The sequence below is a fragment of the Chlamydotis macqueenii genome, chromosome Z, assembly GCF_036417535.1.
Source record: "Chlamydotis macqueenii isolate bChlMac1 chromosome Z, bChlMac1.mat, whole genome shotgun sequence".
Taxonomy (NCBI): domain Eukaryota; kingdom Metazoa; phylum Chordata; class Aves; order Otidiformes; family Otididae; genus Chlamydotis; species Chlamydotis macqueenii.
This window is the reverse complement of record NC_141593.1, coordinates 73,576,582-73,591,629: the sequence shown is the minus strand read 5'-3', so window position 1 is coordinate 73,591,629 and position 15,048 is coordinate 73,576,582. Positions and strand designations below refer to the sequence as shown.

At 47.0% G+C, this 15,048-nt stretch overlaps 1 protein-coding gene across 1 annotated transcript in view; it reads left to right on the top strand.

Moving 5' to 3' along the window:
* Nucleotides 1–3,084: 3,084 nt before the first annotated feature.
* The window catches only part of GRIN3A (glutamate ionotropic receptor NMDA type subunit 3A), a 70,076-nt gene continuing 58,112 nt past the window's right edge, over nt 3,085–15,048 (top strand). The window contains exon 1 of the mRNA XM_086770813.1: nt 3,085–3,810. Within this exon, the coding sequence (XP_086626939.1) occupies nt 3,085–3,810 (726 nt within the window). The remainder of the gene's footprint in view (nt 3,811–15,048) is intronic.

Genomic DNA, 15,048 nt, shown 5'->3' with positions numbered 1-15,048 from the left:
TTATTCTGCCAGCAGCCTTGGAAGAGGGAGTGTAGAGCTGCTAAAAAGCAGGGTGCAATCGACACACAGCAGTCTCCAGTTCTTTATTAGACTAAACCGATTGTGCTCACTTCCACATGCATATTTATGCAAATAAAGCAGAAAAATTAATGACACAACTTCCCAAATGTTAGATGTATACACTTTGGTGAGGTTTATAGCCTTTTTTCAGATCACTTTCTGAAAATATTCCAGTCTCTTACAGAGTAGCACTTAAGGATTTAAAAGTCTTCTTAAAAAAAAAGCTCGTGTTTAAGCACTTTGGTGTATCAAGGGTATTGTAGAGAACTTTATTAACAGGAATATTTGAGCAAAGAGTAAAAGTAAACATAAATTGCAAAGAAGACAAAGTCATAATTTGTTGTTGTAAATAACCAAGCTGAAAACATAGCTTCAAGTGCTACAGCCATTCGAGTCAATATTATGATATCGCCTGGGGACTTTGCCCACTCTGTACAGTTCAGGTTTCTCACTGTGACCACTTGCCATGACTTGCTGCAGACCAGGAACTATTTACAGTAGTAGTCCAAAGAGTGGCACTGCACGATCACCAGGAAGAGCAGAGGTTGCAATCTGGTCATAGATTATCCACAAACTAAAAAACAAAGGATAAAGATACCAAATTATTTCCCTTTATTAATCAATTTCTTGTGTAATTTTCAGAGCTGTTTCAATAATAATTTTGATTACATTTCCTAAAACACTTGCTTTTTTAAACTCCTGTCACCTCTGCCCTAAAGCCAGAGAAAGATCCGCTCCTGCAATGAAGCTTCAAAAAAATGACAATTTAGGGCTGTCTATTAAGACACGGTAAAGTAACTGTTTCTTATGAAAATAATTCCCACATGAAAACCAGCAATTACCTAACTGCATAGCAGAGAAGTTATGTGCTTACCATTTTTTCCAAACCTGACAAAAAGAATGCAAAAATGCCTCTGGAGCTGTGCAGATCTCAAGTGAGCTCATTCTCACGATGTGAAAGCTAACTCTCGTGGTTTTGGGAGGAAAAAAAATACTTTTTTCTCTGCACTGTGTGAAATTTACCATATTCAGACCCAGGTCTCCCAGCCAATAATTCCTTATGGCTAATAAAGGAGACTTTAGATACCTGTCTTAATATGATCAACTCCTTAAAAAAAATAAAATAAAAAAGGAGGAAAAGGTACAGAAAGAATCTGGGTTGATCAGAGAAGATACCAAGAAATAAAAATGTGATTACAAGACTAGAATTAAAAAGTAAGAAGAAAAGGGGAAATAGGAAATTGTTATTATCTCTTAAATACAGCATTATCTCCCCTTCATGCACAGCAGCTGCGATACTCAGTTTTGGCCTACAGACCACCACTCTGCCTTTCGTACTTTTCCACCTAGGAACCAATTTTGCAACCACAAATCAACATAGAGCAGTATGAGACAAACACTAGCTTTAGGTCATTTGGAAGATGGTAACAGCAGGCGGATCTGACGGGGTGCTAACGCGATGGAGCTAAGGACATAAGAGACAGAGAAATATTGGCACAGCTGCACAAGACCTCGGCCAGACCTCGCTTTGAAGACTGCGCAGACCTCTGGTGACCTCCCCTCAAGAAAGATGAACTGAAAATCAGAAAGCACGCAGTGTGGACCTGTTGGGGGGTAGTGACCACCTCTTTTACACAGCATGATGAAAACCATTTCCTTCTACACAGATTGCGTGCATACCAAATGAAGAAAAAGTGAACTGATGATGTTTCTTCATATATATCTCTGGGGATAAATCTGAAAGAAAGGGGAAAGAAGGTTGCCATTCAGAGTGGAAGTCATCTTTAAGTTAAAGAATAAGGCTAGCACTAGGTCAGGGTAAACTGCTCGTGAAGAAGTTACTGAAAGATTTGTAACCATTCGAGGAGCGAAGGTCTCAAACTGTCCTTCCACATCGGACAGCAGATGGCGGGAAACCGCACTGCGTTCAAACAGGGCTTAATGAGCCAAGGGAAGATGGCAGGAGTCCCACAGGCAGAAAATACATTCAGGTCTCTGGGAATCCCCCGTGTCGGTTGGCAGCCGGCACCTCGTCGCCGGGGAGAGCCATAAGGATTATTTCTCCTCTGATGGACAAGGTGGCCGTGGGAGAGGGCTTGCCCCAAGATCCTGGAGATTGATCGTGGAGCCCGATCGGAGCATTAAAGCCTCAGACTTCCATACTGCGGCCGCAGAGGGTCACTGACTGCCCAGGATTGAACCCCACACTAGAACCGAGACAAGGATGGGACCTGCCCCAGCCTCTCGCAGACACACAGGCAACCGCCCATCTCTGCCCTGCCCCAACGTCTCTTAGGATAAGGGTGTTCTATCATAAAAACAATTTTATGAAATCTTCCATCGCCTGCTGAGCAGGGACCTAAGCTTTCACTTGTTTCACTTCTCCGGCGCTGTCGCGGGCGGGGGCGAGAGCCCCGCGGCAACACCCGGGCTGAGGTTACCGTCGGCGCTGTCCCGGGACGCTTCCCCGAGGAGGGGAGCACGCAGTCGGAGCCGAGGGAGCGGGCGATTCCCCCTCGAAAAACCCCTCCTTCCGTCCCCCCGGGGGGGCGGTGGCGACTACAAGTCCCGGCTGCCCGGGGAGGAGCCGTCGCGGGGCCGCCGCTCGCCCTCCCTTCCCGGTGGGAGCGCAGCGCAGCCCAGCGACCGCCCGCAGCCCCGCCGGCAGCGCCCGCCCCCGACCCCGCCACCGCCGCCACCACCCGGGAACTTTTCTCGCCTCCGGAGCCCGGCAGGGGAGCGCAGCTAGGGCTGAGGAGGGGAAGAGGGCGAGAGGGGCTGGAAAAGCCGGGGGAGGCGGACAGGGGAGCAGGCTCGGCAAGGGGAGCCGGGCAGGGAAGGCTCTCAAACGGGAGCTTCTCGCTCCGTGCAGGGCAGCGGCGGAGGGGGGCGGTGCGCGGGTCCCGCGGAGGGGCGGGCCGGGGGCCAAGCCCCCCTCTCTCCCCGCGTATCCCGCCGTGGGGCGTGGGCGCGGCAGCGCCATGGGCGGGGGCGGCTCGGCGCGGGGGGCGCCCGCCGCGGCTGATGCCGCTGCCGGCCGCCCGCGGGGCGGCTGAGGCGGGCGGCGGGGCCGGGGTGGCGGGGGGCGGCGGGCGGCTGGGGGCCATGTGGCGGCCGGGGGTGGTCGGGCTGCTGGGCCGGGTGTGTCTGCTGCTGCTGCCGCCCTGCGCCCTGCTGCTGGCGGCGGTGCCCGGCTCCGCGTCCCACCCGCAGCCGTGCCAGATCCTGCGGCGCATCGGGCACACCGTCAGACTGGGGGCCACCCACCTGCAGCCCCGCACCGCGGGCTGGCACGGGGAGGCGGCGGGAGGGCGACGGGGGAGCAGTGGCCCCGAGGGGGGCGGTGGTGCGGGGCCGCGGGGCCGGCGGCCGGGGGGCGGTGGCGGCGGGGTAGGGGGGCGGCCGGTCCCCTCGCCCTCGCCGCGGGACGCGCTGCTGCTGGCCGTGGCGAACCTGAACGGCGTGGCCGGGCTGCTGCCCTACAACCTGTCCCTGGAGGTGGTGATGGCAATCGAGGCGGGGCTGGGCGACCTGCCCCTCTTCCCCTTCTCTTCCCCCAGCGCCTCCTGGAGCAACGACCCCGTCTCCTTCCTGCAGAGCCTCTGCCACACCGTGGTGGTGCAGGGGGTCTCCGCCATCCTCGCCTTCCCGCAGAGCCGCGGGGAGATGCTGGAGCTGGACTTCATCTCGGCGGCGCTGCGCATCCCGGTGGTCAGCATCGTGCTGGGCGAGTTCCCCCGGCGGAGCCCGGTAAGGACGGGGCGGGGGGAGCGGGCAGGAACTCCTCCACCCCCGGGCCCGGGGACGGGGCAGCACGGTGCCCCCCGCGCAGGCGGAACCCGCCCCGAGTACCCCGTGGGGAGGGGCCGGGGTCCGGCTGAGCGCAGCGGCGGGAGATGGGCAGGGTGGCGGTGAGACTGAGCGAGGGGAAGCACTTTGGCTGTGGGGCCGCCGGAATCGCTCTTCCTGGTCTCCCCCTCCTTTCCCGTCCCCTCCCGTGTTGCTGTTGGCCCGGGGATGGAGGGGGTTGGAGGGGGACGAGCATCCTCTCGGTGCGAGGGCAGGACTCTGCGGGAACAGCGAAGCTGTCACACGCCGCGCTGAAGTTGTAAAGTTGAGAGGAGACAGGGGGTCCGGCACATGCACTGGTGAGAAGTTGCTCTTCTGGAGGTCCATAGCTTGGCTTTTGGAGAAGGACACACTCCCCAGACCAAAATAAGGTTATTAGCAAAAAGAAAGAAAAAAAAAAGCATTTGGAGTGTTTCTTGGGTGTTTCTTTATTACTGGTCTAGATGCTGTGCACCGTTTGTGCGTGGGCACAGTGGGTTGTTCTCCAGATGAGACTTCCCAGGGAAGTTGTTCCCTGTAACATGGCTTTGTGTTGGACTGACCAAAGCGTTAGGACTTTCTTTACTCACCGTTCATACTTCTCTGCTAGAACAGATTTTTGCAGAATCTAATTGCCTGACTAAAATAGTAGAAACTAAAGTCTGTGTCTGTCTATGTAGCTAAAATAGTAGAAACTAAATTCAGTGTGTTTGACTGTCTTTGGCACAAATAGTAGTATCCGAGGGGAACTAAACTTTCTATCATACAAAGGTGGCAACTTCCTGTTACACACTCTGGAAAAGGGCAGTCACTCAGTGTTTGGCAAATGTGTGTTTGATGCCAGTAATCATCTTCAGGCAAAAGAGCTGGAAGAAGATGTATTCTGTGAAGGCCATGCAAGGGAAGTTGTGAGTGAAATGGCAGGAGCTGCCATTTAAGTAGCCAGGAGAAATAGTTGTTTTATATAAAAACAGGTAGCTCAACTTTGCTCTGAAAATGTAATCAGGAAAAAAAAAGCAAAAGAAAATATAAGACCCGACCTACATCACTGTTACACTTCTGTATTTTTTGTGTTAGCTTGTGCCAGAAAAGATAGGAAAAGAAAGTCTGTGCTGGGCAGCAGCTCCTAGTGTGTAACTGAAGGTGTGACTGCTGTATGCATGTCTGAACTCAGCTAGTTTTCTCTGCCTCAGCAAAACCCGTGTAATGTAGGTTTCTGTAGATGTATCCAGAAACTCGAGGGTAGTCCGTGCCACTGAGTGCCACTGCTGAGGCATGTTTGGTGGCAATAGCATTCGAGTTGGCTGAGTGACGCCTGCCAGCCTTGCAGCTATGCTCCCAGTTGTACTGGTGTCAGCAGCCAAACCTCCCTGAAGACCAGACCCTGAACCCAGCCTCTCCTTGCTCTGTCTGTTAGAATTATTTTCTCTTCCATCTTAGGGACAGGTCTAAGTTCATCCAAAGCTGCCTGGGGACACAGGACATGTTAAGGGCCTGTAGCACAGGGTTAGAGTCGCTGCTCCTTTCCCAGACTTCAAAGCTCCTGCTTAACTTTCAAATTGTTCTCACTGGGGAGCCAGCAGGATCAATCTGCCCAAATCAGGACTTTGTTCTTAAGCAGACGTTTAAGTGTCATTGTCTTCAGTGACAGTGAAACCAGTGCATGACATTGAACCTCTGCTGAATAGAGTCCATTTTTTTTTTCAGCTGAGCTAAAAAAAAATCACTCTTCAAGGCTCTGTGAATTTAGAAAAAAGTCTCAGCCTTACTCAGAGGGCAGAAGGTAATACAAGTATATTAGTCTCTCAACATTGGCTTGGAGGGCCTGGCACCTTTCTGAACACTCTTTTTTCATACCTTCACGTAATAAATACCGTTTTAAGGCTAACTCTGGAGGCAGTGCTCCAGCAGCCTTACCTCGCATACTTCCCAGAGTTAACAGAATTTCCAGCAGGATCTTGGACCCAGGGAACCCCAGAGATCTTGGCCCCAGCAGCCTCTGGTGTCTTACCACCTGCTGGAGGCAGGGATTTTGTGTCACACTTGGTCCCATGCCAGCACTGTCATGAAATGGACCTCCCACCTTCCTGGCTTCACGGCCCCAGAGCCACAGACTGGCTGCCTCTACTAACTGGCAGTTTTAGAGGAGGCGAGTGTAAATGATGTCTTTGTAGGCAAGACAGATTTTGCTAATAGGTCCAGCATGCCTTTTTTTCAGAGAAGAGAAGTCAGGAAGGATAGACTGAGATCTATCCGTGCTGATGAAGCGTGAAGCATCGGCCTCCCTGGAGTCACCCTTCCCACTGATACTTTGGCAGAGCAATCCTCCGAAACGCCACTGCTGCACACCTTGGGGTTGCTGCCTGCAGTTAGCTTTCTTCCAGGAAGGAACAGGAGCAGACGCAAAACTTGTTTGCCCTTGAAGAGCACTTCCCACTCTCAGCCGTATGAAGAGCACAGCAAACACACTAACGAACATGATGCTCACAAGATGCCACCTCCAGCTGCTTCTCCTCAGTGTTCAGAGTTTTTGTTAGGATGGTTTCAAGGTAGCGATGTCTAACAAGGTCTCATTTTCCACATTATGCCAGGACAGGAACGTACACACCCAACGTTTGTACCCGTGCATTATTACTTCATACAGAAGTTTGTAATAAGCAGATACTCATTGTAACTGAAAAGCACATTGATCTTTGAGTAAATCTTCTCTCAGGTAGCAAAAAGTAATAAGTAAAAGGAAGACAAGGATCCAGAACTGAATACATTTCAATAATGCTGGCTGTTGCCTCTGTGACATCTGATGATCCACCTGAAACACGTAACGTCAGGAGGAGATCCACAGTGTCACAGCTGGCAGCTACCATCAGCTGGATACCTGGAGTGCTTTCAGAAGTTTTCTGGTTGCTCGAGCGTCTTTAAAAGTCTATTTTGTATTAAATTCTACTCTTCTTAAGTTAAAGAAAAAAGAAAGAGCAAACAATCTTCCGCCGTGACAACTAACAATTGCAAGACAAAAACCATCACAAAGTGTGGTATAGCATTCGTTCTCTCATGAGCAACAGCTTTTGCCGAAGGTTTGGGATTGTGTGTGGTAAAGCGTACACATGGCTTCAAGGGATGCTACACAGAGTGAAATGGGACACACCTTTTTCGTTTTCATTTGTGTATGTGATTTAATGACTAACATACACTGACAGTAAATCCAGACGCTGTTGTGACCGGAAAAAAGCTGTTTACTTTTCTGACTTTACTGTCACTCCAGTAGATTTTCACACTCTCAGTAGGCAAAAGTAGCAATTTAACACTATCACTCAGCACGCAAAAAACCACTGGATTTCTTTACTACTAATGCGAATGGCACTGAAGCTTTGACAGATCATTATTTTTGAGACAGCAGCTCATGAGCGCTGATGCCATTGAGGCAAGGCTTGTCACATTACGTATGTGTGTGCAAAGAAACACACTTTATTTTTTCATTCCAAGAGCGGCAGCGTCAGTAATAATTTTCCCAGGGACGGAACAAGGAACAGATCCAGGCAACATGAACCATAAATAAATACAGTGATATCACTTCTAGTACTACAGTTCAGAGCCCGGAGTTTGGGAAGAGCAGCCCATAATATCCATTTTATAGGTGATACTATCAGAAGCACAGGAGAGATCATGTTTGCAGCAATGTTCTCTGAACTTCAGAACTTAGGGACTATTTTCTGTGGGTTTCAGATAAATCAGTAGTTCTGATGTCTTTTAACATGAAAAGGAATCTTCTCAGAGCAACGAAACAGAATAAAGTGAATCTGAATCATCAGTCCCTGTATAGCCGGTCCGTGCTTTATCTGGTTGCCTGAGGAACTGGAATTGCAGCACTGCCGATTACCGCTGAGACTTCAGAGCGGGTCAAAAGAATAAATAAATAAAGTCAGAGTTTAAGGCTAACCACTGGATTTCCGGGTGAAGTAGCAAGCTCAGCCTCAGAATAGATGCTGTAAAAAGAAACTGACCATTAACATGTAATTTTTTATTTGTTTTTAAAGGAATTAAGCTTTATTTTGAAAACAGCTTTATAGTTTATATATATCAAGCCACCCTGTGTGGGGAATTATACATCTTTCCCTTTTGGAAATAGCCAGGAATACCCAAAATACCCATATGGTATCCCCAGAAGTCATACTGGCTTGCAAGACACTGGCTATGCAGAGCACCAGTGAGGGCAGGCAGCAATTGCAGCAAGGGACTGGAGATGCATAAAAGCTTCTGTCCTGCTAAATACCCAAAGATGCTTTTTTCCCAACTTTGAGCCTGAATTGCATTTTTGCAGAAAAGTGGTTTTGATCGGCTGAAAAAGGAATATTAAAAATCTCATTGTCCAGGGGAGACTGCAATACACATTCCTAGCTGGAGGCTCTGATAATTCAATCATTGCTAATCTGACTGATCCAAATGTTGAAGTTTGTTCTGTTTACTGTGTAGGTGAGGAATGTGTATTCAGTCTTTCCCTGTGAGCACCAGCCCTCCTCACCTCACACGGCATAAGGAGTGTGCACATACCTTTTGTGCTCTTCATGAGGGTTTATGAGAGGTGCCTTGAGGGAAAAAGGGATGGAAATTGAAAGGGTGAGCAAACAAATGTACAGCTGCTTCTCTTTCTGCCGAAGGTCTCTGTGCAGTTTTGGTCATAGTGAGCTTTTGAAACTTGTATAATTTAGGCTATAAAGTGAAAGTCCTTTTGCATTGCCAGCTAGTGTAAAAAAGCTCTGTGTAACTAAATTTTGCTCCGTGGCCAGGTATTCTGTAAAGTCACTCATTCTTTTAAACACAGTTTTCAGAGGCATAACTGACATGTTGCTGGCAGCATTGTGGTCCTAGCATCATTCAAGAGGTCTCCTCATTGTAGTAGTCCTCTGCTAAAAAGCGATTATGCAATGTGTAATAACTGATCCAGTCTTCTGCCTCTCACATGGTTTTCCCCAATATTGTACGTTGTCCTCGGGTTGTTACTTTGAGAATGGTTTTACTTGTGCTCCGGTGCCGTGTTGAACATCATCAGCTATGGGAGCAGCACAGTTTTTGTAGATCACTGTGTTGACAGCTGAAGCCCATCTGTTGATTTTAAGTTGTTAAGTGATGTGTGTTGAAGGGAAAGCAGTTCTTGTTTATATTCTTGTCCATGGTCAGAAAGCCCTCAAGTTTTATGAAAGTAGTGTTGGCATAACATTTGGGAGCTGTGTTGGCACATGCTGTGTTTTGCAGTTTTTTACCTTGTTTAATGCTTGGGTCCTATGTATTGCACCCTTGGTAACACCCTAATGATACCTTGATAATACATCCTTGGCTGCTAAACTGTCTAAGTCATAATAAACACTATTTGAAACACCGCTAAAGGCATCCAGTCATGCAAACCAGAACATTGCAGCCTCTGTGCCCATGGGGACTTTTTTGAGGATAGTTCCTCTGTCAACAAGCTTTGCATACTCAGAAGTGTGGGACAATGAAAATTTTAAAAAGAGCTGGTCTCTTTATTCCAGTTACACTGTTTAAGGAGGACTTGGTTATCATCACTGCAAAACATCATTTTTCAGAATACAAGGAAGCAGTGAGAGTGTTTTTACATCAACCACCTCTGGGCAACCTATGTTCTACCACCATTGTAAAAGATTTCTTCCCTATATCTGATCTGAATCTGCCTCCTTCTATTTATTTTCTCTCCTCTGGATCCTTGATCTGGACATCTCGTTAAGACAGAAGGAGCCAGAACTCTTCTGGGGTGAACTTTTCCAAGTAGCACCTTTCAGTGCTGTCTCCAGCCCCTCTCCTTTGCAGGAAGGCTCCTCAGAAACCCATTGAATTCATTGTCCTGCCACTGGGCTGTTGAAATTCAGGGATTTTGCAGCTTAGAGTAATTTAAGATGGTATACGGTAAGTGTATATGACACTTAGAGGTATGATAATGCATTATTTTCCCAGGTGTTTTGTTCCTTATGGAGGAGCAAATTTTTGAGCTGAAAAAGTGTCTTCAAGCATATTAGTTCAAGAGTTGGAAGTTGGTTGTAATACTAGGAAGTTACAACCCAAGTTTCAGTGAAATCTTACAGCAGGCTTCTATCTTCAACTCCCCAAAGTTTCTTCAGCACTTAGCTTAGATAGCATAAAGGTGTCCTTGTTTTATAGTATTTGTAATCTGTAATACAAGTTGCGAGGGTTGTTTTGCACAGCTGCCATTCAAAGCATTCACCATCCATGTTTTCCATACGTTTTTATTTTCCTGGCAATTATTATTTAAGGAAGTGTTGAACATGCCGTAGTTTGAATGTCTGCTTATTTCAAAGTTAGGGGGATATAAGTACTGCAGACTTTGAGACTGGGTAGTGCAGCATTATTTGAAATACATACTACCAGGGATTCTTCGTTTGAGTGGCTCCAAGTCAAGAGTGAGCAATCTATCTCAAATACAGCAAGGGGTTATTACCCAGATTTAGAATGTGCACTGAGTCCATAATTATTTAAGGTATCTGACTCTGAGAATCCTCAGATAAAATTATGCCAATGATCACTTTCTTCTTGAAGTACATCCAGCTCTGTCAAGTTTTATCAAATCACTTAGTCAACTTCATAAATTCTGTTGTATTTTCAGTTGTATCAATTCCGTATGAAAAGGGTGGTGACGGGTTAAGATTTGCAAGAGGGGTGGAGGGAAGGTGATTCTTGCAGTTAAATACTATATGTAGACATTTTCTGCATAAAAGGAAAATGAGTATCTATATTGAATTGATACGAAAACTCAAAAGCAAATGCCTGCTTTGTAGTTTAGTGTGCATTTGTTTTTTAATCTCCTTCTTTGCTGTACTCATTGTATCGTACTACATTCCAGAGAAATACCTGAGCTGGCTAGTAACAAGATTTTCTCATTCCTCATCCTGTGCTTCTTCTATGAGGCAGAAAAAGCTGCATTAACATCAAATTTAATACTGTACATGATGCTTTCTGTTGTGTTTTTTTGCTATTCCAAGTATTCACAAAACAATGTCTTCCTCACTGCATAGCCTAGAAGAGATCTTTCATAATATACTGCACAAACTCAAATTGATAATGAGTGATTAGACTATGACACAGTTAAATTATTTGTTATTACTTTACTGATTGATGTGCTTTATCAGAAGAAACACTAAAGAATGCTTAGCTTTGTTCACTAAGTAAAAATTAAAATTTGGCCAAAAAAGACAAGTTTAAAGACAATTTTTGAGCATATACGATACGAATACAAAAGTTATGGTACCAAACAGATCATTAACAAAGAGAACACTCTCTAGAAATGTGAGTTGGGGTGTTCAGTATAACTTCCTCCAAGGATTTGTCTACAGAAGTCAGAGGAAGTACCCCATCTTTCCATTGAAATGAAGGAAGAGCTGTGGAAATCAGAAAACAGCCAAGGGTCTTGTCATGCTCTATGTTATTCAATTCAATGCTCACAATTAAATTAAAAGACTACTTACAAGTGTTCTCATGTAGGATATATTTAATGAGTTATTTACCATTTAAACCCATGAACTTTATCCTGTGTTGGATTTAGCTACAGTTTTAAGCCCTCAAATAAATGTTTATCATCTCATGTGTTCTATTCTTTTCCTTTGTGGATTTCCCTGTAATTTTTTAATGTGAAAAAAATCCAGGTGTAGCATGGCTAGAATTTATGTATTTATTGTAATTAGGAGAAAACTGGGAAAAGCACAGTTTCTTTTAAAACCTAGATTTATCTTTCAAAGAAGAATCAGGCTATAGGTCCATGTTTCTGTAGATTTTACTGAAGGGCTTTTAAAGAGGGCAAGGATCATCTCTTCATAGACTTATAGAACGATTTGGGTTGGAAGGGACCCTTAAAGGCCATGTAGTCCAACCTTCCCTGCAAGGAGCAGGGACATCTCCAACCAGATCAGGTTGCTCAGAGCCCCGTCCAGCCTGTGTTGGGTTGTTGGTCCAACCTGTGTGGAGTGTTTCCAGGGATGGGGCACCCACCACTTGTCTGGGCAACCTGTGCCAGTGTTCCACCACCCTCATTGTAAAAAATTTCTTCCTTATGTCCAGTCTGAATCTGCTTCCTTCTATTTTAAAACCATTACCCCTTGTCCTATCACAACAGGCCCTGCTAAAAAGTTTCTCCCCATCTTTCTCGTAAGCCCCCTTTAAGTACTGAAAGGCTGCTATAAGGTCTCCCCAGAGCCTTCTCTTCTCCAGGCTGAGCAGCCCCAGCTGCCTCAGCCTGTGCTCATAGGAAAGGTACTCCAGCCCTCTTATCATCTTCATGGCCTCTTTTGGGCTCTCTCCAACAGGTCCATGTCCTTCTTATGTTGGGGGCTCCAGAGCTGGATGCAGTACTGCAGGTGAGGTCTCATGAGAGCAGAGTAGAGGGGGAGAATCACCTCCCTCGACCTGCTGGCCGTGCTTCTTTTGATGCAGCTCGAGATGCGGTTGGCTTTCTGGGCTGCAAGCACGCATTGGCAGCTCATGTTTAACTTCTCATCCACCAGTGCTCCCAAGTCCTTTTCCTCAGGGTTACTCTCAATCCATTCTCTACCCAGCCTGTATTTGTGCTTGTGATTGCCCCGACCCAGGTGCAAGACCTTGCACTTGGCCTGGTTGAACTTCATGAGGTTGGCACAGGCCCACCTCTCCAGCCTGTCAAGGTCCCTCTGGATGGCATCCCTCTCTTCCAGCATGTCAACCACACCGTGCAGCTTGGTGTTATCAGCTAACTTGCTGAGGATGCACTCTATCCCACTGTCCATGTCAACAATAAAGATGTTAAACAAAGCCAGACCCAATACTGACCCCTGAGGAATGTCAGTCATTGCTGGTCTCCACCTGGACATCGAGCCTTTGACCGCAACTCTTTGAGTGCAGCCATCCAGCCAACTCCTTATCCACCAAGTGGTCCATCCATCAAACCCATGTCTGTCCAGTTCAGAGACAAGGATGTTGTGCGGGATAGTGTCAAATGCCTTGCACAGGTCCAGGTAGATGATGTCCAATGTTTGTCTGTTATCCACTAATGCTGTAACCCTGTCATAGAAAGCCACCAAATTGGTCAGGCACAATTTGCCCTTTGTGAAACCATGTTGGCTGTCACCACTCATCTCCTAATTTTCCATGTGCCTTAACGTAGTTTCCAGAAGGATCTGTTCCATGATCTTTTCAGGCACAGAGGTGAGACTAACGGGCTTGTAGATCCCCAGGTCTTCCTGTTTTATCTTTTTAAAATGGGAGTTGTTTTTCCCCATTCAGGTCACTGGGAACTTCACCAGACTGCCACAGTTTCTCAAATGTGATGGACAGTGGCTTAGCAACTTCGTCTGCCAGTTCCCTCAGGACCTATGGATGCATCTGATCAGGTCCCATGGACTTGTGCACCTTCAGGTTCCTTAGAGGTCTTGAACCTGCTCTTCTGCTACAGTGGGCAGTTCTTCATTCTCTGAGTTGAGTACCTCAGCCTTCTCCATGTCCCAGGTAACCAGGTCTCCCATTTCCTTCTGGAGAGGGCCCATGTTTTCACTAGTCTTCCTTTTATCACCAGCTTTTCTTGTTCTTATCACAGAGGCTTTTCTTGTTGCCCTTGACATCCCTGGCCAGATTTGGTTCTGTCAGGGCTTTGGCTTTCCTAACCTGGTCCCTGGCCACTCAAACAATTTCTCTATATTCCTCCCAGGCTACCTGTCCTTGCTTCCACCTGTTGTAGGCTTCCTTTTTCAGTTTGATTGAACAAGAGCGTACAGCAAGTCTCACTGCAATACCAATAGCTTTGCATTGTAGAGTTTACTCTGAATTGTGAAAGGAGCCAGAGAGAAGAGAGGGAAGAAAACAAGAAAAAGAAGCAAGAAAGCTAGGAACATAAATTCAGTGACACAGAGAGAAGGAGAAAATAAATTGAATTGAGAAAAAAAGGAAGAGGTGCCTTTCTCTGTCTCTTTACTTTTTGTGATTCCAGAAGCAAAAAACCAAGGGAACCGAATTCTACGTGAAAGCATTGTACAGAGAGCTGGGGTCACCAAGCACAGAGTGAAACAGCTTGCCCAAGTCAGGGTTGAATTGGCAGGGCTGTCATGATCCCTGGCTAAGGACAGTTATTTCCAGTGAGTCATGCTTCCCCAAAAAGTAGTGCAGACCTCCCAAGAACTGCTAAGCCAACTTGTAGGAAGCAGGGAAAGGAATCGGGGTGAGATCAAAGGTAGGTGGTGATTTATTGCTGCTGCAGGACAGGCTTCTTGCAAAGGGTGTGAGGCCTTGGTATGGGTGGGTGTAATTATTAGAAACCCTTTTTCCTCCTTGGTGCTGAGAATTACAGGGAGAGAGATGCATCTGGGCATCTCAGGACACAGTACCACCTGATACTCTGGCACCTGGGGTCGGGCATCTTCTGGTCAGCATTTCAGAGTGCCAGGAGACAGAGCAAGGTCACTTGGATACAGGCAGCATCATACCAGTAGGTACCCAAAGAGGATTTCCTAGTAAATGAGAGTGAGTTCAGGCACAGTGACTTCAGGATTGCATCTTTGGACATCAGTGACTGTTCTTTGCTTCTGGTCTGGCCCGGAAGCTCTCCATGTTTTCCCAAATACCCTGTCAGTCAGCCAAGTTGTTTCTCACCACCGGGAGGAGAGGATGTGCAGATGGTGGAAGTACCAGCAGAACTGGGAGAAAGATTTAAGCTTGAGTAGGCAGCAATGATAGATGATTCACTTATTAAGGGAGTCACACTCGAGCAAAGCCATTTGTACAAAGGACTGCTCGTCACTGTGACTAAGAAGTTCACAATCTGGCCCCAAGTGCTTCACAGCTGTCACATCAGGCTGCTAGCATTACTCTTGGTAATTATGGACAACTACGTGAAAAACTGGGAAGGTGCTTGACAGCATGACATACCATGAACCATGGTGAACCACCGTAACCATTACATGCCGCCACCATTCAGTCCTGAGCTTACTGTATCCTTTCCCCACAGCACCGTACACGAGCGTCGTGCATCCCTGTAGCATATAAATACCCAGTTGGTGTAAGCAGAGAGTGCATGTGTACCGCTGCTGTGCTAAGCAGCCATCCCTGTCTCTGCGAGGTGCCCGAGCATATTGTTGGCAAGTTGAGAGGTGATGCCGAACCTCTCAGATGTGCCCT